General features: G+C 39.0%; 1 protein-coding gene across 1 annotated transcript in view; it reads right to left on the bottom strand.

The window, feature by feature from the left end:
• Positions 1-25,900, bottom strand: part of KIAA1328 (KIAA1328 ortholog) — a 175,571-nt gene that overhangs the window by 148,148 nt on the left and 1,523 nt on the right. The window contains exons 2-5 of the mRNA XM_050329208.1: positions 22,615-22,650; positions 20,791-20,930; positions 17,109-17,203; positions 8,664-8,779 (exon numbers count right to left, since the gene is read on the bottom strand). Coding sequence (XP_050185165.1) covers positions 8,664-8,779; positions 17,109-17,203; positions 20,791-20,930; positions 22,615-22,650 — 387 coding nt within the window. The remainder of the gene's footprint in view (positions 1-8,663; positions 8,780-17,108; positions 17,204-20,790; positions 20,931-22,614; positions 22,651-25,900) is intronic.

The raw sequence follows: 25,900 nt of genomic DNA, 5'->3' as shown, positions 1-25,900 counted from the left end.
TTGTCCCAAGAAGGGGCTGACACCTACGCAATGAAAGTGACCACACTGCCATCAGGAAAAGCTTACCACTCCCACAATTAAAGATGTACTTAAATAAACATATACATAGTAGGATCTGCAGTGAAAAACGTAAATGTGGAATGAAAAACTACAACTCCTGAAACTAGAGCAAGGAGTGTAATGCCAATACGACTAAGGATAAAGGGTATATATAGAAGTCTTCAATGAAGTTCACATATTCGGATAAATTCCATCCAGTTTTACACTTATACTTTTAATAACCTCCTAGAGAGTCAGGGAATTAGGACTTCAAGGATACTATTCATTTTTCTTTGCATGTTTTCTCCAATTCCTCAGCATTACTCAAAATTCTTAGCCCTGGTTAAACATCTCAATTGACAGAGGAAACAAAACCAAGAGTGCTGTTATAGCAATGAATTCCTAAAGAAATTAAAAGCTGAGATTTACTGAATGCCTATAACTCTACCACTAACCCACTTTCATTTTCTAAGTAGCCTCTGAAAATGAGATATTAATGTAACATCCACTAGATCCTAAGAAGTTTAGCAAGGCTGAAAATGCATTTATATTACTTTGCACTGACTGGCAGCTTAAAATTAAGGATGGGCTTGAACAACTTTACAAGAGACTATGGACAAAAAATTGATGCCAAATGGAGAAGATTCACATAGGACAGTTATCTGCCCAGCCTCAGCTGCTGTAAAACAAGCTGGAATTTTGCTTTGGGGAGGCAGAGCACAGACTTGCAACTCTGACTATAAAGGCACGGCCAATAAGGACTATGAAATCCCACAAAAATAGAAAGGAGGTAAGAAATAGCTTAAGTTTTCATCATGTTTGAACAGTGACAAAGTTCACACAGGCCAATGTCCACTGTAATAGCCAGTGTTAAATGAATGTTAAATTAATATTATGTTTAAGTGCAATGTACTCTCCATGGCACAAGGCAAAAATAAAGGCTACCCCAGCCTGAAAAATTTCCAATCTAAAACCAGGTAGCAAAACTAGGCTTTCAGAGGGCCAGCAGCTCCACAGCGTACAACAGCAAACACAAGATGACAGTTATTGTGACAAAGTGCTTGATGGGGGAGTGGTGGAAGAAAAAACCCCCACAAAACTATCTGATTGCTTTCACTAAATCTCTGTTGAAAGAGAGGTATGAAGTGTTTTGCTATCTAGACCATTAAAACTATTTCATGAGCGAAGGCCACTCTAAAAACAGTAAGACAAATTTGCTGCTGATTAATAATAAAGCCATTCATTTTATTCTTCAAATCTAAAGTAATTACAAGCCAGAGCATGGCAAATGGATTTAGCAGAAGCCATTACGTAAGAAGAATCCTTTAAAGAAGAACAGTAATTTAAAAGACTGAACTGAATAATGAACTCTCCTGAACAACAATTACTATGAGATTGATTTATTGAAAGTGTATTTAATCATGCAAGAAATGTTTAAACTTTCCAAAATAGTTCAGGAAGACAGAGAAACCAATAGCAGAGTCAGTCCAACGTCCTCATTATAGCTGAGAAGCTGAAGCAGATGGAGAATTCATTTAGTTTGGAAGGATAAAGTACATCAATTTCTCTGAATCCACATTTCTAGTCAATTTGTTACAGTACCAGCTTCAACAATTAATGATCTCATTTTCGCATTTGTGCCTCCTTTTAAAAGATCTCAGTCTTTGTTTCCAAATGAGCTAAATGTCATAAAGGAAAACTTAAACATCTCTTTGAGAGCTCACATGCCTAAAGCCCAATGTTTCAGCACTAACCACAAAACCAGGGGTCAAATTCAGTCTGGTCAGTTTAAGTGTCTGGGGGGGAAAAAAAAAAAAAAAAACAAAAAAACCACAACACCAAAAAACTAAACTGTCTTTCACCTGAGATACTTAAACTGCCCAGCCTGACTTCTACAGAGAAATACTTATTTGACCTGAACTACTTCAGCATTTTCTTCCTATGGTACCTGATGTTGATAAATGAGATCACCATGGCTGAAGGTGCACTTCTAATGACAGGTCTCTCCTGTTCAGTTTAGACAGGGTCAGCCCATCATCATATCCACACCAGATAGTTTACACAGATAATATCATGTCTTTGCTTAAGAAACCCAGACCTAGGAGACAGGCTGTCCATGAAGCATGTAGGGACCAGTGGTTAACAACAACCTCGCAAAGCAGAATTCTAGCACTTATTCAGTCAGACAGCTCAGAAACAACAAGTCTTTAGTGCCAGGAACAGATCATTACAGCATAAAAATGCCACGAAATGGAGGAGATGCAAGAATGCTACTAGCCCTCAACGCTCACCTCAGGGGGCCTCCAAAATTCTCTACCAGAGCTGCCCGGTGGGAAAGTCTTCTCCTCTGTCAGCCACACACTGAACCATTCCACACCCAGAACAAAACACAGAGCAAGTCTGCATCTCTCACCCCACAGCTCTATTTCTGTATCGACAGTACCACCTCACAGACAATCCTGCACCACTTGAGTGGAAAGGTTTAGGGCAAAACCCCTGTCTAGCTCACATTCTGCAGACGCTGTTGTTGCCTGTTGATTCTGGTTATTTTATAACATGGACAATGTGGCCAGCTTGTGCTCTCAGGCACTAGCTAGGATTAGAAACTTAGAAAGCTCAGCTTTAAATGCATTTCCAGCCATTGATCCATTTGAACACTAAACGTTACAATGTTTCACCTTGTTTTAGTTTAAAAGTTCATGAAAAATTCAAAATACCTTATTTACCCAATAGTCCTTGACAGATTTTTCTACATTTAAGTTAGTAAATACATACATTATTTAGCCAATACTGCAGTTAGAGAATAGTATATAAATATTCAGGGACTTTTTAATAAGTGCAGTGTTTTTTCAATAGACCTCAAGGATTGCTCAGAGACATTTACTAGTAAGATACCTGAAATAACAGCCAGGAAAACACCTTCAAAGAGTGAAGCAGCTAGATAAAAAAGGAGCAAAATACTAATTTTTTCATTCTCCTCACACACCTTCAAACAAATTATGATGCACAAGAAGATATACAGTACGCATTCACATATGAAAAACAGAAAGGATAAAAACTTTAACTGATAAGCTGAGGGAGCCAAGTTAAGAAATAAAAGAAAAATAATGACCGTCATTTCAAACCCTCAGTTCATAACTTGTAAGAAACTATACCATCAGGAACAGACTTAGCCAAAGTCAAACTCTAAAACTGTTACTGAGTTTTAAATAAATAGCTTGACTTTCAAAAGCACTATGCACAAGTTTCCTGCAAAGAGCAAATTTGTCTTTATATAGAAATTTTCTTCTTGCCCTTCATTTTTTTGGTGGGAGTCAGGCGGGGAGGATGAGCAACAAAGCAGGGACCCACTTTCATATATATGACATGCTTAACTGCACTGTTAATTTGCATACCCCACTTCTCCCTGACACTGTGTTGTCATTTTGCGTCCAGACTAACTGTCCTCCTGCAAAAAGCTGCCGTGGGGAGGGACACGCACAGGTATCTGCCAAGCAGGGAACGCACATTGCACCAAATACATTGCCAAAGCCTCCTTGTGCAAGACCCTTTTTGTTTCTTCACTTGTGATGACAACCTGATGGGTCAGATTAAAAACAGGAAAGTAAACAGAAGTGCATGTTTGTCTCCCCATTTTCAGAAAAGCAAACTAAATGTTACAGAGAAAAGTAAGTATGACAGAACAAGCAAGTACAATTCTGTACTCTGATACCTGCTTTTCTATCACTTTGTTCTTTGCATTAAACTATTTTTCTTCTAAAAAATACTACTAATTCTCCATTAACACAGTAAGATAGGAGAAGGAGAAAATATGTAAGTACGCTAATTTATGTATGCAAGACTAATGTAATGAACAGTACTGTGGCAAAACTAAAAGCATTTTATTAAAGTCTCTAGATAATGCTTATAAAGCTCATTATTCTTCCAGCAAATTAATATTCTATGTCTCACTAACAATATCAGCAAATGAACTGTTTTAGTTAAATTAATATTCATGTTAACTGCATGCAAAATCAACTAATTAAGTAGTTCTATAATATTAAGGACATATGTAAACAGAGTCTGTGATCAATTTTAAGACTAACCAAGTAAATTACATGGGATTCATCATGTGAACTTGGCTTGGTCTTCAGCAACCTGGTCTACTGGGAGGTGCCCCTGGTCAGGGGGTTTGGATCTAGTTGGTCTTCAAGGTCCCTCCCAGCCCAAACCATTCTCTAAGTCTATGTTTAGTCAGAAAATAATTCCAACAAAAAGCTTAACTAACCTGGTTACATTCTAAATATACGCAAAAACAGCAGTTTAGTAGGGCTGATCAATTTAAATTTACGAAAAGAAGTAGGTAATAAAGAGAATCTTTTCTTCTCTTTACTTGCCTACCCGTTGCCTACATAATGATCATTTAAGCAGAGCTTAGAATTCAACAACCAATTTTTCAAATTTTTTTTAAAGAAGTTTTCTCTTCCCCAATGAATAAATCTTTACAGACATGTTGAGATTGTTTCTTCTTCTTCACTTATGCAACATCATCAAATTTACATGAAAAAAATCCCTAATGGTTATAACAAGCTAAAGACCACAACATAATTTCTTTGGGCTCTGAAATAACAGTAGTATTTGTTTCTTAATAATCTCATTATTATAAATTTTTTCCTAAGACATCTATCATGACAGTACTGGGGCATCTTACAAAAGATATTATCCTGATTGTTAAATTAAATCATATTTAGGACCTAAATTAATAATAGGTGCATGAAAATATGTCAGGGGGAAAAAAAAAAAGAAAAAAAAAAAAGAAAGCCAGAAGCTTTTCTATTAGCAGCTCCTAGCAGAGCTGGAAAAACAGGCAGCACAAGTTGTCTAAGTGCATAATGTGCTGCACACTGCTCATCTCTTATTGTGAAAATGCAAATGAAACAACACAAATAAGAAAAATGAAGTTGCAAGTCACACTCCAAAGTCAATGCCAGGATTTAGATGGCCACCAGAAGCATTTTAGCTTGTCCAGAAGACAAACACCAAGAGTGGATGCTGAGGAAGACATGGAGGGAGGTAACCCCTTCTCATAGGAGCTTAGCCTCAAATTCTGCTTCAAAGTTTGGAGAGTGCTGGAATACACAGAACAGACACATCCCTGCCTTTACCAGCTGTCTCACAACCATCTCCCTGACCCTAGGCCAACTGCCACCGTTCTGGCTCTTCCTTAACCCTGACTGCTTATCCCAAACACTTCTAAATTCATCAGTCACAGGCTTTTAGTGCTTTCACATCTGCCATGCCCAGCCCAACCTCCTTTTCCAGGTCTTTCTTTCCACCTGGGTTCTAGATCTCACTTTCCCAATACACACTCCAGTTACATTTTTCCCTCTACCTCTCAGCTAATTTTCACTTTCAGAAAAGGATTTTTTCCCACCACTTTCTCATCTTCGTAGCTGTAAGATGCTTTCATTGTGGAGGGTATCAAAAGAACAGGGCGGGTACCTGTTACTGAATTTTCCAGTTCAGCTTAACTGGGCAGATTTTAATAACAGCAAGAGACGTCATCACAGCACGTGCACCTTAACACCACTAAGCATCACATTTCCTAGGAACAGCAGCAATAGAACTTTCCAGAAAAAAAAGGCTTACAAGAGCCTATTATAAGCAAAATAAAGTTTTGATCCTCTTTTGGTTTCAGAATTGTTTGAAACACTTCAGATCAAGCTTCTTTTGAAAGAAGATGGCTTCAAGTGTTAAATGCTTTGAGAAAAAACAAGCCATAATACCTTCTTTTTTCCACATTATAATAGGACAGGTCTAACAATACTGCTTTAGGAAAAAGTTGTGGACTACTTGAAATGCCTAATTTTCCTTAATTCTGTGATAGTAAGTACTTGGCAACGCTAAGAGTAGTCTGTCCTATTTATGGTTCTCAGTGTGCTCATCAGGACGGTCCTCCACTAAGGAATGCCCTGGAAATAACTACCCAATTTTCAAAGTGTCAACTGCAATGGAAAGATAGAACTGACTTTTAAATTTGCATTAAATTTCAGCTGTTGCTCCCACCCTACCCAGATGACACTGACCAATTCCAAAGCAAATGTGAGCCTGGGCTGCAGACGGACACTGGACTTTAAATACTGCCAAGTTACTCAGAGTTTTGCAGTGAGTTCACTGCAATACCACCCACTTCCCTACCCCCAAACCTACTGTAATAGTTCATCAGCAATGAATTCTAACAGAGGGGTCCTCACAGCTTCTCGGGGGGGGGGGCAGGGAGGTGGGGTAGGGGGGAAAACCACAGCAAAATAAAGACAGATTTGCCTCCAAGTAGGGATTTCAAGCACCAAACTGTATCTGCAAGAATCTCAGTAAGGAAAAAAAAAAAAGGCAACAAAATACATGTTGCCCAAAAAAAACCCACAAATTGCCCATGCTAAGTGAAATAAACCTTTACCAAGATGAAATTACACTTCACTTGATATCTGCAGTTATATCAGAAGCACCAATTTATTACCAGAGGATAATATGAAATACTGGAATAAAGAAAGTAATTTTATAGAGAATAGATCAGCTTGGGGTGGAGGAATAGTAAAACTGATTTTACCAGAATTGAATATGTTTTCTTATGGTATTATATCCCTGATTTCTTATTTGCAAGTGAGTTCCACAATCCAGAAGAACTTGAAGAATTTCAAGTTGCTGTACTTGAAATGGTCATAATCTGTATTCAAACTCAGCAAGTCATTTCTACTATTCCTTGTCCCTGCAACAAGTTTTAAAAAATTAACTGATCAGAGTTGCGTTGAAGATCTTGAATCATTCATGTCTGATAGGCAAGTATCGCAGTAGTTAAAATTATATTGTTTTAAATTATAACCTTGTTTTATATTTCTAGGTTTTACAGAGTTTTATGAAGTGTAAAATTGCATGCATTAACCTTCTGCCATGTCTACCAGACTTCTGGAAAAATATTCATGCTTGTGCAATCTATTTCTAGTAAAGGGAAAAAAAAAAACAATAAAGGAAAAAAAGCCCACAAAACAAAAAAACAAGCAAGAATGTCTACTTCCCAGTAGCCAAATAAACCTTATATAAATTAGTGAAAGCTTTATGTGGATAAATTTAAAAAAAATTAATCAGGAACATGCATCCCACCCACATTAACGAGCTGACTGAATACACAAGATGTAATACACAACAAAATACTGATTCAGTGAAATCAATGCAGAAGAGCTGTAGCCACATCTAATGGCTCTTGAATACATCAAATTTAGTATTTTCCAGTAACTGCTCATGGTCAGCTAAGTTTGTTGATGTGTATATTATTTAGTACAAACAGGCAAAACTCCTTCTAACAAATTAAGTGCCACTGTGACACAAGGGATCTTCTGGGTCACCCAGGGCAATCCCCTGCTGGCAGAGACCACACATCACTGAGTGCCTTCTGTAAGCCAAGTTCCATCGTAAAGAAACCGCTTTTTTTGTTAAGCCTCCCAGGGATAAACAGTGAAATAGGATTGCTTGAACTTTCTAGAGTCTTCCTCCAACTTCATGTTTAAGTTTGTGGACTGCTTATGTCCGTTAATTTCTGCTTCAACACTGGCTCGTACCTTGAATAGGTCCTTTTGGTCTCAGCATTGTCTCTCCCCTATTCAGCCCCCCACTATTCCAACCTACTTCTACATGGCCAGTCACTGTTCAAAAGCATCCACAGACACACTCCAGTTTCTTCTCAGGAAATAGCTTCTCCAGGCCCCACATCATCTCAAGCAGCCCTTTTCCTCAACTTCTGTCATTTTTATCTTGAAAAAGGGATAACTCAGGAATGAAAACAGTACTGCACACTAGGCTGTACCACGCTTCCTAAAACAGCATTATTATCCTCCTTATTGGAAATACAGCTCTTGATGAACCACACGCTATTTGCTATTGCTGTAGTTGCAGCACTGTCTCCTCCACATTCCACTGCAGCCAACAATCAGACCTCTGAAAATTAAACAACAAAGCATCAAAAGCAAAGGTCTGGAAGAGAAATTAACGTGAAAATTTTCTGAAGGTCTGTCACACCACATTGAAGGAAAACTGCAGTTCCTGCAGTAATACTGACTTTGCATCTGATATTCCAAGATTGAGACTGTGGAGCTTAAAAATTGCACGTGACAGTCTGCAAGAAAAAATGATCAGCTAACTGTTTATAAACAAACAAACCCTACATCAAAAGAAGTCAAAATTGGCTAAAACCCCTTAGTACCTATATATAGTTTATATGCCTTCAATGTAGGTTGTCTTTCTCTGGACACAGAGAGAAATGGAATACTATGCAAGTTTTAGACCTAAATTATTACCACCTAACAGAATTAAATAAATTAAAAAAACCCTATAATCATATTTTAATGCATAAATTCCTTATTGTCATTTTTAGTTGACAAATATCTATTTCACAGTAAAACAACATCATAGGAACAGCTGGATGGCAGTTTTAAGCTCAAATGAACCAGAGTCACATGCTGACAAGTCATCTCTCTGATTACTTTGGAATGGCAGCACATGCAGATTTATTCTATGCCATAAATTAGCACAATTATTTCTCTGTAGTTCACTTTTTATTTCAGTGAGCCATTGCACGTATTTTTAAAGGATATCTTCCCTTTCCTTGATGATAAGTTCATTCTGTTCCTCTAGCTGTCTGATCTTCTTCTCAAATGATTCCTGTTCAGCTTTCAGCCGTTCTTCTGTCACCTCTTTTTCTTCACTTACCCTGAAAAGAATTTGAGAAAAATAAAATATATGCCCATAACCATAGTGTCTGCCTTCCAATTCCTCACCACTTTGCAGCAGGTAAATGGATAACACCCTCTCCACCCTTAAGCAGGTTCGTTCCTCACAATGTTTATTTTATTATATTACAAGGGGGGATGCATACAATTTGGGGAAATACATCATTTTTTCAAAGACACCAATCTCAGTAGAGCACATGCACATTAATGGGCAGCATGGGAGAACAAAGTAAGGACCTGAACCCACAATCAGCTTTTGCAGCATGATTCCCTGCAGCCATAATGAAGACCCACTGGGATCCTTGCAAGCCCAGGGTATGAAGACAGAAAACTCAAATGGGAGAGCTTAACTGACGAGACGGGAAGGAAATTGGAAAACTTTTCTATTTCTCAATCTATAAACTAATCCTTCTTTCACATTTACTGGTCAAATATAAGTCCAGGGAAGAATAATTTTTCTTGTTAGCTTTCTCCAAACAAAACAGTTTGTCCTGTTCTGGGGATTTTAAAATATCCAGCTGCAGGAGTAAATTTTCCTTTCTGTCTGGGGCATGGCACCCTGTATCTTGCTGCTCAGTGTAAATAACTGGATCAAGATTAAAAGATGACAATGTGAGAAAGCTTTACAATGATCATTTATTCTGCACCTCAAGAGCAGGCTGTAAAAACAATTATTCTGGTATCACGTAGGCAAGAAGATCATTATGCACAGATCATCCTGTAACTATGCTAAAAAACATGGCTTAGAAATCATGGTTCTATAAAAGCTCCACAAAAATATTAAGTAATGAGCTTAGACTAATAAATATTACTGCTCTGCACTTAGGCAATTTCTGTTGCTGAAGGCTCTTAAAGTTCAGTCTTTTATGATGATGAAACAGCTGCCACAGCACAGGTGACAGGAGACCAAAGCAGTACAACTTTTTTAAAAAACTTCAACTTTATAACTTCCTTTAAGTGGAAAGGAAGAGGAAAGAGAAGGAAAAAAATATATGAAATGTACATATATATACACACATATATGTATTTCCCTGGACTAAGCCTTTCACTCATCCCATCACACTCACTGCCCTTCCTGACAGGGAGGTCCAGTGAAGGACTGAGACATCCATTTGATATCATGGTGCTTCCCTTAAGAGGACACAGATTTGTTTTGATCTTCCAATAGAAGTCATAAATACCACAATTGGGTCACTCCCCTGGGGTGAATTCTAGACAAGCAGTATTCCTCAACCCTAATATTAAGCCACAGCCCTTCCCATATCAGCTTCACAGGACTGCATGAAGTTGGAAATAGTAGTACTGAAACTCACACTTTTGCTCTACAAACCTAGAGGGAGATAAAAAAACAGAAAACATACAATCAAATTCTTTAAATTGGGTTGGTTACAAAGCTTGGATCAAACTATTAATTGAAAATTTTCTAAATTACAGGAAAAAAGTACATGGATTTAGTGTAAAAACATTCCACTATTCACATGCCCATGGTTTCATTTACAATGCTGGCCCTGGCCTGAGAAAGTGTGATGAGTTCAACTCATTCCTAAGCCCCTAGCCCTCCACTCACATGCTTGTGAGGGTTGTGCACACAGCATTAAAAAAAAACAGCAAAGGGAACCAGCTGTATTAACTCTGGATAAATACCAACACCTACCTGCTCCTTAGCTAAGCAGGTAACAAGCTTTTGAGAAACATCTGCCACACATCTTTGCTCCCTGATGCAGTAACAGCTACAGCACACATGCCACAGGCTGGAGACCCAGGCTTTAGCAACTAAACATGAGTTCTGGAGCCATCAGGTGACAAACACAATGAAGACAGCTATCACCATGTGGATGAAAGACAGGAAGAAAAGGAGCAGGGCAGGGAATTGGAAAGGAAAGAGAGGGCAAGTATCATCTCCAGGACACTCTGTAAGGAAGGAAGCTTGCTTAGTAACTGCAGGAGTGATGCTACATGAGAAAAAGGTTCGGGACAACTGAAACACTGCACCCAAGAATACTAAACTCAAACATAAGAAAATAAGGTGAGAAAGAACAGGGCACTAGAGAAATCAGACTAAACCTAGCAGGTTTTACTCATCTCTGGATTCTGTGATTTGCTGCTTGTATCAGTGTGCATCACATTCACGTGCTGTGTTTGTATTTAACACAGATCACAGCAAGCTGTCACACTCCCAGACACATGAATATATTGTGCCACATATCTTATGCAGTAAATGACCGAGAACAGTAAGTGATCTTTGAGGAAATGTGGCAGTACGTGTTTATGTATCACAAAGCAGGAGACAGCCCATAAAGGGCAGGCAAGATACAGAAGACAGTCACTCACAGGAGGTGGCAAAGGGAAGTTAGCAAAAAGGAATACAAGAAAGTCATCAGATTATGCTGGATTTATGTCACTTCCTATAAATAGCTCAGTGAGATTTTTTTATATACTTATTTCTTTGCCTTCTGGCAGTAAAGAACAGATGATTTTTAGCAGAAGGAGGAAGCACTCTACTGATGCCACACAAAAACATTGCAAGGCTCATATGCTCCTCAAAAGGATTTTCACCCACTATTCATCCCCTTGGGTCAGAAAAGAGCTGTGAAAGAATGAAGGCACCATAACTACAAAGGGCACAACTGCTCCAGTGGGCAACGTGCAGGTGTCCAACTCCACTGTTGTTGCATCCAGGATCAAACAGAGGACTGATGACAAAGATGACAGATCAGTAGAACTGATCCTCCCATTCAATGTCTGAAGCATTTTGTTGTGCACAATTCACACTGACCCACCTTGTGTCACAGGATATGCACCATCTTGTTTCAAGATTTGTTTTAAATTTGACAGCTTACATGAATTCAATATAATAAATTCATAGTAAAATTTAAAGCTTATATAATTCTGGATGCATTTAAATCAATATTTTAATTTCATGTTCCAGGAGCCTCTGTAGAAAAAGAAAAACTCATAACACAGATATATTGACAAAAAAACCTCCTAGGACATCAGCCTGAGAGTTAAAATTAATTCCTAGTTCACCAATTCCAATTACTGTGGTGTGCTACCAAGTCCACTGCTGATACCAATGTTTCTGTCTGATCTAAAGAAGGAATTGATCAACAAGTTTACTGATGACACTGACTCATTACACTGAGTAAGCAGGATTGATGCTCTCCAGGTGGAATTTATGAAGCACTGCACAAGTCAACAGCACTTCAAGTTTTATTTGTTTAATGAAAAACTGACATGCACAAGAAAGAGCCGTGATAATACTCACATCAACACTACACAAGGGACAGAACTCAAAAGAACTCTTCCTGAGTGAAGGCACTTACCTTTAAAAATGAAGACTTTAAAAAACGTTAAAAAAAAAAAAAAAAAAAAAGAGCTTTTACCAGGAGAAATATGACACGCATTAATAACTGTGGCTCATCAAATTAAGACAGAAGACAAAACAAACAAGAAGCAGAGATACACTGGAAATTCTCTGATCAGTCCTATACTCTTTGGGAACACTTAACTTTTAGGAAACACTAACCTGGTATTAGTCTGTCAACTAGCTAGCAAAAGATCAAAACATTTTGGTGACCATTCTTGAAAACTACAAGTTTCAAATTTCAGGTGAAGAGTGGCATCTGAAACAGGCAAGACCATCACAGGAGTCAAAAATCAAGCAAGGAGAAAGGTAAGGGCATCATGCAAAGTCCAGCACACATGGATATCATGGAATGAAATCAGCTTTCCCAACTGAAAGACGCACTCTAGAGAGGCAAAACCAGAACCTTCCATGCCAGAGTTGATTCTGCCTCTGGCAGAACTGAGCAATAAAAGTGACTTTTAACACAAGCACTCCAGGAAGAGAGAATGGCAGTATTTTTTGCCCAAGGACAATGTTAACAAATCTGATGCATTTTACTCAAGTATCACGGGCAGTTTGTATAAATTAAAAAAAAAATTAACAAAAAAAACCTACAGTCCCAAAACCTAATTGAAATTGCTGCACAATGGATAAATTTTATGATATGCATTCTTGTAAAATACAAAACTAGATCTCACAGCATGAATTTATAGCTACAAATGACTTTTTAAGCACAAAAGGTAAGTGTGATTGGTGATACAATAATCCTGGGTGTGCTTTTCCTATCAACACAAAGCAATTTGCCAGACAAGCTTAGGGATATCTCATTTGCAGTCTCACTGCCTGACCAATTAAGAGAACTGAAGCACAATATTGCTCCTAAAGTAGCATTAAAAAAAAAAAAAATATTTTGAAGTTAAAGCCAGGTAACAATTTGGTTAAATATGAAGTAGTGTAACCCAGGGGAGAAGGCAACCCAATAGGCCAAACACTGCAGATTTTAATACGGGTTTCCACAGGCAAGTTGTCCTTCAAAGGTCCTGGAAGAAAAACACTTAAAACAGCAGATATATGCTACAATAGTTTTACTGTCCTCCTTTGTAATGGTTTCCAGTTCTGCAACCAAATTAACCTTCTGTTTTGATTCCTCTTTTCACCTTTCGTTGGAAAATTTCAATTTTAGTTGGTCGATTTCACCTTCCTATCAGGATAAAAAGTCCAGATAAAAGCAATGTCAGTAGAAAAGACTGGCATCCCAGACTGCTAGCACCCTACAAAGGGTTTAGGAATCCAAGGTCTTGGGAAGGAGGACTCATCTTCTCAGTAAGGGTCAAATGCATGTCTGAAGGCTGTTTGGTAGCTGGCAATTACAGGTCATTCTGGGTATGCCAGTGATCTTAGCCGGAAAGACACTAATAGGATAGCAAAAACTGTCTTGTATCTCATTTGGAAAGGGCAATCACTCCCTCACAGGGGTGAATAAGGGCATTATGATTCCTTTCTACCTAAATTGCTTTGGAGGATTTGTTTGCAAAGACAACAGGGAGCCAGCTTTCTCCATGTTTATCTTGTCTGAAGAAAGAAAGAATACAAACTAGTTAGATACCAATTTTCACCACTAAAAACAAAAATTAAACTTTCATGAACCGTTCCTCGTCACTTAGTGGAGGCCTCTGCTCACTCTAAAGCAAGTTTCCTATGTGAGCTGTACAGGTTCCCTGAGCAGGCAGAGAAGAAGTACTTGTGATACCAGGAGCCCCAAAGTCACAGAACTATGGCTATGGGTATGGCCTGTATCAAAGAAAGCTGCAATCCTCTTCATTCAGCCAAACGCCATGACAGACAGAGAGGTCTCAAAATCTGCAAAACACTTGAAGTATTTCACTCTAGAACACTTCATAACCATTCTCAGTGTGGTGTCTAGCAATCCTTAACGTTCAGCACTCCACTGGCCACGTCCCAGCAGACCCTGCACTGCTCCTTCTCAGGGAGGCTGATGTGTCCTGACATGGGCACAGAGAACGAGGGCGAGGATCTTTCAGTGTCTTCACCACGTCACTGCTCATTTCATTACATAAGCTGATGACTGCTTCGGGAGTAGCCTGCTGTCGTAAAAGCTCATAGAAAGTCTTCCTTCCCTCTTTTTAAAGGACTTTGCTTATAGGTAGAGATAAAATTTGCTCTTACTGTGCCACTTTCACCACCATGCCAGCAGCACCTCATGAAGGTGCCATGCTGGTTGCTTCTGAAAGTAAAGTCTAATCACAGTCAAGAATCTCCCATTTACTCACAAAACACTTTGGCATTCATGGGCATGACTCATTCCACTCAGAAGCTCCTTTACAGAAACAGTTTGAAAAGAATTTGCTGACACAATAAATAAAAAAGTTCAAATTTGCAACATTCGAGTATTTTAAACTTTGGAAGCAGTTTGTCTCTCTCATTTCACCTTAAATGGGAAGACAGCCTGGATACATTCAAAGAAAGGCAAGGTAATTGTTAGATTTACAGGTGGCAGCACAGATCAAAAACTACGATTATTTAGCCTAGAAAGGAGGATTAGAAAGGATACAGTTGAGTCCTTTCCTTTGACCCTGACTCAAAATCCAATTTCACAAAGTCCCTAACAGCTAACATGATGTCAGACACTGGAATCCCCAGCAGCAGAGCATTGCAACCCAGTAACTGACTTTTTTTTTTTTTCCAAAGAAAGGATATATTAATGTATCTGGCATTAGAATTTACTCATACCAAGACAAAGTCTGACACTGCAGTGAATGCAGTGGCACACCCCCCCCCCAGTGTTGAAAAGTGCAATGGAAGTAAGAGCTGGAAGAAGAAAAGTAAAAATTGGGAAGAGAAAGAAAAGTACATGAGCTCTCCTTGAGCAGTCACAGAAGTCAGGAAAAGGCCACTACCCTGAACTGCTCAAGCAAGATCTGGTTGAAATTCAAGTCCCAAGAGTTCATCGTATTTTGCGACTGGTTTCCACACAGACAGAATTTTACCACTTTACAACAGCCTTCATGCAGCCACTTACTGACCAACCTATTTCTGCTCACCTTCCTGTGACAAACATGCATGAACTAGTCTCAACCACCATCTTTCTCATTCATAAATTGTAGCAAAATAAGGAACAGTGAGGGATAGCCCTGGTCAAGTGAGACCTTTATTATTCCAAGTATTTACTGCAGGTCAGTCTTCCTGGAAAACTTTCAGCTTTCTCCTGGTCCTTTTTCTTCTCTGAAATAGCAAAGAATTTTCTAACGCATGTAAGAGCACTCCATCATGGCACAACTAAGGATGAAAATTATGGAGAGGTTTAAAAAAGTGACGAGGTGAGCTGAATTAAAGTTCAACTTCCCTATTACTCTGCAAAGGACTTTTAATTACATCCAATAAAAATATGATTAGGTTTAAAAATAAAAGAGAACTAAGTATAAAATAATAGTGTTCCACTAATTTTACTTTTCAAAATTAATGTTGCTGCACCTTCTATTTTTCTTCAAAGAAATGTCAGGCAGAAATATCAAACTGTCCTAAGGGAAAAATCACAGCATCTGAGATTTAAGAAGAATCCCATGCTCAAATGAATTAGTGTACTACTATTCACTAGAGAGCACTGTATTATGAGGAACAATGTAATAAAAGGCTTTTTTTAATATTAGAATATACCTCTATATATCAACAGTGGCAACAGTGTCCAAATAGCTCCAACATCTGACAATTTGGAACCAGGCTTCCCAGCAATCTACTCTTTATGACAGTCTTAACTATACATTTTCTAGCACAATGTATGATAAAATAGAGCTGCAAGGATGAAGAACTTCAGAAATTACTGAAATACTGTATGGCAAGAAATCCTATATTAGTACAAATTATTAGCAGGTAAAATGGTCCACTGGATGAGGATAATCAGAGAGAAAATATTCCTGGCTGCATCAGAGAGTTATTGCATGACCTTGAGCAAGTAACTTAATTTCTCTGTCCAAATTTTCCTTTATAAAAAGAAAAGGAACAGTAATACTTGCCAATTACTGCACAGGCATATGAAATCTATGGCAAAAAGTATTTCATTAATATCAGAGAACCTGCAGTCTGTTAAAAAAAAAAAAATTGCCTTTAAAAATTCTACACATGGACAGTAACTTTTAGCCCAAAGGACCTGAGATCATCCCACGGTACTACTCCCACTGATGTTGTGCCAAAGACTGACAAAGCCCCACAGATGCCTCCACATTCTTACAGTCACTATGGAAGAACTGCATTTCCAGGGACAGAGAGTAGGACTAAAATGTCCTCACTCAAATTCAACCCATCTTTCACATCTTTTATCTCTGTGAATCTAACCAGCACTAGAACAAAACCAAAAAAAGCTTTTGCTAAAGCTGAGAAATTTGCACTAGTTGAGCCTCTCCTTTCAAAGAATAGGTAAAACCTGAAGAAATTAACCAAAGCAAAAGTTTGGCTAGGTAAGTAAAAGTTACACAGGCAAATATTGATCAACAGCCACAAGAGTTTCAGCCACAAGATCTGCCACAAGTTTCAGCCACAAGATCTGCAATCCACCTTTAACATGGCATCCCATATAAAAGCTTACCCCTGCCAAATACTAAGCACTATAGAGTTTCATAGCAACAAAGTCTGTTATTTCCAAAAGCAGCGTGTTTTTATTTCAAGCACGTACCACATGCAACAAAACAAAATCCTAACCCTGTGATCAGGTTTATATGGATGAACTACTGCTGGTCACTAAACTTTGGCTTTTGTTTTAAATATACATTTAGGGGTCACAAAGCAAGGAAAAACCAATCAGCCTGCTTCATTGTTCTTATATCTTGCAGCAAGAAAAATTACCTTATGCAAACATTCCATATCATAATGCGGTTTTGCATTGCTTGATGTTAATTAGAGGAATGACTCTTTTTAAACATAATGCATTTTCAGGTGATGCTTCTTCTTACCTGGCAAGTTCTTTAATTAAGTTTGCAATGCGTCTCTTGTCCTCAGGACACAAATCCTTTAAAGAAGCACTCTTCATTCCTCCTTCATTAGTGACCTGAAAATTTAAAGTAACATTTTAGAAAGTACCATTTAAAAGAAAACAAATATTTCATAAGACATTAAAAGCATTTCAAGACCTAATAATTACATGCTGAAAGTAGATCAATTCCAACTGGAAATAAAATTCATATTTTTTAAAAACGTACGTACATTTCAGCAAAACAAATCACCAAATTGTGAAGAATTATTTTAAGAGTCTTTTAATTCAAATGCAAGCTGCTGGCTTCAATACTAAACATGCTGGGTAAAGTTTTAAGACGTGTACTATTCACTGATTCATAGTAGATAAAGGGGAGTAGGTTCTCACGACTTGGAAATCCAGTGCAGTGATATCCAAATCCAAGTTCAAACTTTATTATCATAAAGAGAGTAAGAAAAAAAATATCCTGCCTTAGAGTTTATGACCAAAGCATACAAAACAGCAGAGTACTGTTAGTAGACAGTAAACCCTTGTTTCATTTTTCTAATACACAGGAAAGCACAGACCCCTTCACACATCGCTGCTGTTTGGTCTTAACGGCTTACTTGCTACCTCCGTAATTAATACCTGCCAAAACAAGCCTGTAACAGACCTCAGCACTTCAGGCCTTGAACGCGTTCCTTTAACACGCAGAGAGAATCGCTGTTCTTGCTACCAGTGCCCACCAGAGGGCCCGCACTGCTGCCCGCGTACCACTGAGGGCACCGCATTCCCTACCCCGGGATGCTCCCGAGCAGGAAAAGGTTCTAAATTGGTTTTATTTATCGAAAATTTCGGCGATCAGGGGACTCGGTTCTGCAGTGCTCGTGGTAGGCACGAAACAAGAATCGCAAGACAAACGCAGCAATAAGAGCTATGCTATTCTGACCAAGATTTTGGCAGGTTCAGTATCTCCACTCTATGTGAATTATTTCAGTTTTACAAACCTACAAATACGACAAACCTCCCCGGCTTAACTGGAGATACAAGAATGCTACCGAGTGCCCCGCAGTTTGGCCAAGTTAACACAACAGAGCACAAAAAGCATACAAAGCTAACAGTGGGCTTCTCCCCTCTTCAGCAGTAGCAGCAGCTGATCTACACACACCACAGAGGAAGAGACCCCTTTCATTCTCAGCTAATTGATTCTTAAACAGCAGCTTAAAGCAATTAAAGAACAATGTCCACTACTAAAAGAGGTGATACAAATGAAGAGACAATGTCTTTAACTTAACTGGATTCAACTAAAGTACCCTTGAAGGAATTTCACTTTCCATGCTAAAAATGTCTGAATTTTTCTTTTCAGCAGCCAGACAGTGGAACTTCTTTAAGAAAAACAAAAAGTTATAGGACAGTTTTCACTCAAAAAGAGAGACGGGAGCTTGATCACATTAGTGAAGGAGATTTTAACAGAAGGTACTATTAGTCACACCAATGTGCATACTGTCAGAAAAACATTTGTGGGAAGAAGAGGAAAATCAACTTTTTCTATCACCCACAGGTATGCACAGGTAGCACAATATAAATTCTCAGAAGCAGGCTTGTACCACAACACATGCCAAAAAGAAGCTGTGGCGTCATGCACAGCAACAGCTCGACCATCAAAACAAGATGACAAAGGAGGTAGAGGCCAAGACTGTATTGTCTCCTTTTCCCAGATTTCTGTCCTTTCTTCACAGCTCAGGGCAGAAGGCAGTTTTGTGACTCAGTATTTGTAAGATACTCTCCACACCTTGGAAGGTGACAATGTGCCTGACAAAATCACACAGAATCACAGGATGGTTAAGACTGGAAGGGACCACAGCAGCTCATCTACTCCAGCTTATTCCACATTGCTCAGGATTATGTCCAGGCCAGGCTGGATGGGGCTCTGAACAGCCTGGATTAGTGGAAGGTGTCCCTGTCCACAGCAGAAGGGGTTGCACTAGATGATCTTTACGGTCCCTTCCAACTCAAACTTATGATTCTATGTTAAAGTAAAGCCATCAGTTCTCCCTAGACACGCACACAACATCTGGCAGAAAATGAGTTGTGCTGGTGATGAAAACTCCATGCAAAAGGACTTTTTCTTCTATAACAAGTGAGACACATTTGTTCTGTTTGTTTCAAGTAATTCAGAGCTTATTTTCAGCGTACAAAGCTTCCATGAGGATTTGGCAAGGTAAGAGAAAAACAGAAGGTTAAAAGAGACATAAAAGAAACAGAGCTTTGAACGCATTTAATTGTCAATATCATAAAAGCACAAGTCACCAATTAAGATTTCATGTATCAGGCATTATATAAAAAAAAATACACAAAAACCCATTTACACTGCAATAGCTTTGAAAAAGAAAAAGGAGTAAAAACTCTCTAAACAGCAAGTAATGCAATCAACTCACCATTCAACAAAACAGATTTTAATGTGACATACTGAAGGCATCTATGAGGCAGCAGGCTTGTAGATACTTATGAAGAGATGATTCTACATAAAGACTCTGCATAATGGGGGCTATTTGTGGAATTTATCTGCATGTCACTTAACAGCATCATTTGCAAAGCAGAGGTACATGCTAGCCTCCTAAAAGCAAGTACTGATAAACAGAGAAACAAAAAAGGACAAGTCCAGGAAGGACCTAAAAATTAATACTAGTGTCATGCTGAAGGATTCAAAGGGCAATGAATCCTGTCAAAGCAACGAGAACTGAGTGATCTGTCTTTGCATCAGAGTTTTGAATGTACATGTGAGGCACAGCATTCACCCAGTTCACAGAAGACAGGGAAGGACATCTTAGCCCAGATGGAGAACAAGATCTAACTGCTTGATAATACAACAATGATGCAGAGCAGTCCAAGGTTTCAGATCCTGCCTGTAAGTGGAAGGAGGCCAAATTCTGGTGATTCAGATCAATACTAGGAAAGAGACTTAACAGTACTCAAATAACTTACACGGTCATTGCACTATATAAACCACATTAGAAAAATGGCCTCTCTCAACAAATTTCTGAATATCATAGTATCCATCACTACACTGAACAACCTTCCAAACAAAACTCCACTGCTTTGAAATTTCTAATGCAAGAAACTGTAGGAAATGTGTCACCTGTTCTCACAGGAGGAAACCACACAGTTCAAAGCAGAACCAAACACAACGTTCAATGGACAAGGCTACTTCTGCTACTCACATGATTTTTGAACTTTTACATCAAAAACAGAAAGTGATTTTACCCTACTAACATGAGCGGCCACAGTGAAAAGGTCCCTAAAAAGAGTTTTACAGGTCTTGTTTCTAAATGGTATGACTACAGCAATGAGAGAAGATTAAACACAACTTCTGGTATGTTTGCTCTGTAAAATACAGGTTAGGTGCTGTCCAAGACTACACTCACTGTCTCTGTACAAATACACAGATAGAAATATATATAATCTCTTTTACATAGTCCCAGTTACACACAGCTTATATAAATTAGCACATTCAGCCTTTGTTTTCTTTAGGTGATAAATTCTGTCAGCAAGCCACCATGTAAGTGAGCAAAAAGTATGAGAGATTGTAAAAATAAAAGTACTCTAACACTATGTAAGAGTTATACAAAATATGCCATTTTTCTACTAAGTCTTCAGAGGAATAAAAATTTGCCTTTACTGACCTGCTGCCCTGTCAGATCTCCTGCACTTCTGTCCAGATCCATGGAAACAGAAGCAACAGCTACAGGCACCTTGGGTTCAGTTTGACTTGTTTGATATTTTGGCAAACACCTTGTTTTTAAATTTTCTTTTGTAGACACTCCTGTAAATGAAAGACAAGCAGAACACACAGATTACAAAGTGAAAAGAGACCCTTCACTTGCCTTGTAGAACAGGACTTCCACAAAAGCATCTCTGCCTTAGCAGCTCTTTCTGAAAAGAATGAGCACATCGGGTATGTTTGCAGTTCCCCCTAGCCTCTCACTCCACACAAAATTTTATTACGATTAATGTATCAGCAGAAAAAGAGGTGCATGGCACTGAAGTGCATACAGCCACAAAGAGCAACAAAGTAAATTCTGAAAGGCACATCTCCTGATGGAGTTTTAATGCAAAAAAACCCTCTTTGTTTAAGATGCAAAAGCATAAAATTGAGCTTCTCCTTTGACACTCAAAGGCAAAAAGGAACCAAGCAGTATTGCTGCTAAAAGTACCAGTCATATGATAAAATACCACTTTTTTGTTATACAGCCAACATACTGACTGCCCAGGCTAATTGTTCCCTTCAGGACCAGGCATGTGAGTAAGGCAGCACTTCAATGTACCCTCCAAAGATCATCTGCAAAAAAACTTCCTGCCATAATTAGAAGTAGTTCACCACTACCAACGGTGAGAATATGAAAGCACTGAAAATCTTGATGCTCCAATTATAAAGTGCCCATGCTGATCCTAACACTGAAACTACCCACGGCCAGATTAAAGCCCATAGCTTCTTGGTACTGCCTCAAGGTTTGGGTTTTGACTGTTCAGAAGTGCAAAAAGGTTTTGAACAAAAAAATATTAATTTTATACTAGCAGAGAGATTACATTTATTTGGGTAATGAATTTCAGAAGTGTACTGGCAACCCCAGTGAAAGAACTAAATTATATGCTTTAACATCTCCATGCTCACACACAAAGGAAAACAATGTTCCTGTAATTCTCTGCCACAGAAGTGGAAGAGTACTTCCCAGAGTGAGTCGATTTACATCACTTAGGAACACTGCCTTCTTTCCAGGGCACAGAGTGTAACCATCTGACATCGCCTGGCTTGAACTATGCTAGTTACAAAACACACACAGTTTTTTAACAGAGCTATTTGGCCAGTAGTTTGGAAGGGTAACCATGCTACTCCAAACATAAGACAGCAGGATTCCTCAAGATTTATAACTGTTGGATGACATACGCACAATTTTACTAGAGTTAATCATGCCCAGATATGTTTTCAGGACCTGGTGTCGCTGTAAAAGCTGGGTTTGAAAACAATTACAGAATTCTGAAGGGGAACTAAGAACGCTCATCTTTTCCCCAGCGATGTATGCAAGCTTGCACTCAGTAAATCAAGGTCAAAAGAACTAATAAAAAAACAAAAAATTGCTTTTGCTTTACATAATGAATCTTCATTTCAAGTGATATCTTCAAAATTTACAAAAGACCCCAATACCTCTAATGCTTCAACGTTCTTTGGAGACCACATTAAAAATTCAGCTTACCTTATAAATTGGATCAAACTATGCTGTACCTGCAACAGAAACAGCTCCCCTGAAACTATTCATCTTATACAGTATGCTTATCTAAGCAGCAGAGCATAAATCCTCTGCTGTAATCCTGGATGTCCCATTACAACTTGTGATGACTCCCTACCTTACACACTTAAATACACAAACCACGTACCTGAAACAACATTGCAAATTTTATCAGGGAAAAAAAAACCACAAACTTTGTTTACATCTATTAGAAGGTCATACCTGTAACAGGTGCCATTGGCTCTTCTTCATCAGAAACTGGATGTGGCTTTGTTAAAGGTAATAAAAAAGGAGCAAATTTGGCTCTTCAAACAGAACTGTAGAAATTAATATTTGGGCTCTTAATTTTAAAAGACTTTTGAAAAGAAAACAAACTGGTAACAAACACTGGATGCAAGAAAAGCAAGGAAAACTTGATTAGAAAAAAAAAATCACCATCACAGAGATTGCTAAAACAAAAGCCATTACTCCTTCTTCACTGTGCATTAACTTTCAGCCTGTAAAGATTATCTTAGAAGTCACCTTCCAAAAGATCCCAGGGGCCAGCCCCACTTACAAGTGTAATTACTAAGATAATGAAGTAATAATATTTATTTAAATTTAAACAGGTTACTGTTATATAAGGAACCTCTTCATGTGTAGGAGAGACAAATTCTGAAAGAGTGTATATATTAATATTGCAATGAAATACATTTTCTACATTCTTATACATTGGATAGTCTAAGAAACATAAAGAAGCATAAATGCAAAAGGTTTCAAAGGAAGTTGGTCATTCTCATCAGATCTTCACATGATGAGTAACAGATGAAAAAAAAAAAAAAACCAAATAAAGCCTGAGGACTAATTTTCTTTAAGACGTTTTAAGAACTTTCAATCCCAGAGCTTTAACTATTAAATTACTTGACTGCAGAAAACACTTAGAAATCAGAAAGAACAGGGTACCATATTATTTGTACTATATCAGCAGTCAGTGAACTTGAATCCCTCGCCTCCCAGAAGCCACTAAAAATACGACTCAGTATAATTCAGGGAAGGGTGTAAACCATACTGCCTTCTTTAAAGCAGCAGTTTCATTGAGCTGAACATAATGATTGTTACTGCCTAGGTAAGTAACTAACACATTTGGTATGGTTTAACCCCAGCCAACAACTCAGTACCACACGGCTGCTCCCTCAGTCCCTGTCCCTTTCCCTGCCCCACAGAGGGGAGGAAAACCAGAGGTAAAAGGTAAAGCTTGTAGGTGGAGATAAGAAAAGTTTAACAACTGAAACAAAATAAACCAGAATAGGATGACAATACAAATAACACTATTTGTTATGTAAAGGAGAGAGGAATAAAGCCCAAAAGAAGCAAGGGATGCACGTTCCCCAGCAATGATCAGCCCCTCCCAGCCAACTCTCCCACTTCATGTGCTGGGCATGATGCTCCATGGTATGGAATATCCCTTTGGCCAGCTCAGGTCAGCTTTCCTGGCCACGCTCCCTCCCAGCTTCTTGTGCAGCTGGTCATTGGCAGAGCACTGAAGTCCATGTTTCAGGGACTTCACTGCTGAGCAACATCCAAAACATCGGTGCGTTCCCAGCATTATTCTTGTACTAAATACAAAACACAACACTGCACCAGGCACGAGGAAGAAAATTAACTGTATCCCAGATGAAACCAGGGCAATACTAAAGTGAAAAACAAAAGCAGAGGGCACAAAGTTCTGCCCCACTATCTTTTGTCTATACCCCTTTACGCTCCTCAACCTTCTGTGGCGGGGCAATTAACTCAATTACCTGATTTCTGTACTGTTCACAGATAAATGCAGATAAAGGCTTTCCAGTTGCCTTTGTACAATAAAGTCAAGTTATGAAAATATTTCAATTAACATATACAAGCTCTTGACTTTACAAAACTTGATTCTAATAGTACCATCTCAGATGGTACTTAATTCAGTAGATTACCACACGGTGGAGAAAACCAGGAACAGTGTAGGAGCTTCCCCCTGTGGACAGCAAATTCAATCAACACCCACTGTCCGTCACAGGACTGGTACTCGACACGCTGGAAGGGCTTGATCACACACTCCCTTATGATCTTGTTGATGCCCTTTATCACTCATAAACAATTACCAATTCATCAGTCTCGCACCAGTTTGAAAATACATTCACCGAGTACTGCTGTCAAAGCCACCTCTCTATACAAACACTGAGAGCACTTCTGTTCTCACCTAGGAGCTGCAGCCTGCGCTCTTCTAGCTGCCAGAACACACTGAGAGCTCACAGCACGAACCAGGTGAGGAAACTGAACAAACTCTGAAAGAAAGGCACTGTGTGTGCCCTCTTCTCAAAAAGCACCAAGGCAGATCAAAAGTCTGAGCCTGGACCACAGCCCAGCCTGAACAGCTGTGTCCACCAGGACAGCAAACCGTAAGGCACTGAGGAGCGTTTCCTCAGCTCACAGTACTACAGGAAACAACAAACTTCAGCACAGGCAATTGCTTACTCAACTGACATATGGCTAATCTGTGTGTAAACACACAGCTATAGGAAATAAAAAGATTTGCCTAAACAACATTATGCTTTTAGAGCTGGTATTGGCAGCTGTTGTGGATAGATGCCTCGTAGTAGGAAGCAATAATTAGTCAGAGCTGTTGCTGTTACCTCCCCCAGCTACCAGGACCACTCTCCTGTGAAGGTTTGCAGCCCAGTGCATTAGAATAACCCCAAGCTGGAGCAGGTTACCTCAATCAGTTGGACTGAAAATCGCAGTGACTCAGGAGTCAATTCATAAAAAGGTCCAACTTCCTTGCCTTGGCATAAGATTCTGGGGACAGTACCAGCGTCAACCTCTCAGCATTAATCCACTACCACGTGCCCCTCAAGGCTGACAAGGTAAGTTTACTACTACAAACCTTGTACCACCACAGCTAAAGTTCAGTGCAACAGCACAGAGAGGCACTGGAGAAACTACACACTGTGATACTGCAGGGCTCACCTACACAAGCAGCAGTGCATCTGCCTTGCTGTGCTGAACCCATTCAGCAGTTACGGACAGAAGTTCAGTTTTACAAACCTATTAAACCAACACTACCCAATGTAGCGAATTCCCCACCCTCTCCCCTTTTTTTTTTTGGAAAGCATCCACTGTTATTATTTTAAATTGTACCACGTGCATTTCTAAGCATTTAAACTTTTCCGGGATCAGAGGCAACACTACTTACTCACCAAAATGGAAAATGGAAATGACTGACAGGAAGAAATTCATTCCTTGGAATACCACAACACATGAGGGCGATGACGGGCTCAAGGAACCATATTTGGTGTGACAACCTGTCACACCAGTGGTTAATTGATAAAAACACACTGTCAGTGTAACTGCATCAAATGAGCAGAGTAGTGTGGCAACAAATCTGGTATTTGACCACCAACCTCCACACCATCACAGCACAGAGAAAGCAGGCAATCTATTTTACTTTACACAGATGGGAAATCATAACAGTGTGCTCCCCAAACAGTCCCTGGGA

Source organism: Myiozetetes cayanensis, unplaced genomic scaffold (assembly GCF_022539395.1).
Source record: "Myiozetetes cayanensis isolate MyiCay16 unplaced genomic scaffold, myiCay2020 scf4, whole genome shotgun sequence".
NCBI classification, from domain to species: domain Eukaryota; kingdom Metazoa; phylum Chordata; class Aves; order Passeriformes; family Tyrannidae; genus Myiozetetes; species Myiozetetes cayanensis.
This window is presented reverse-complemented; position numbering and strand designations above follow the sequence as displayed.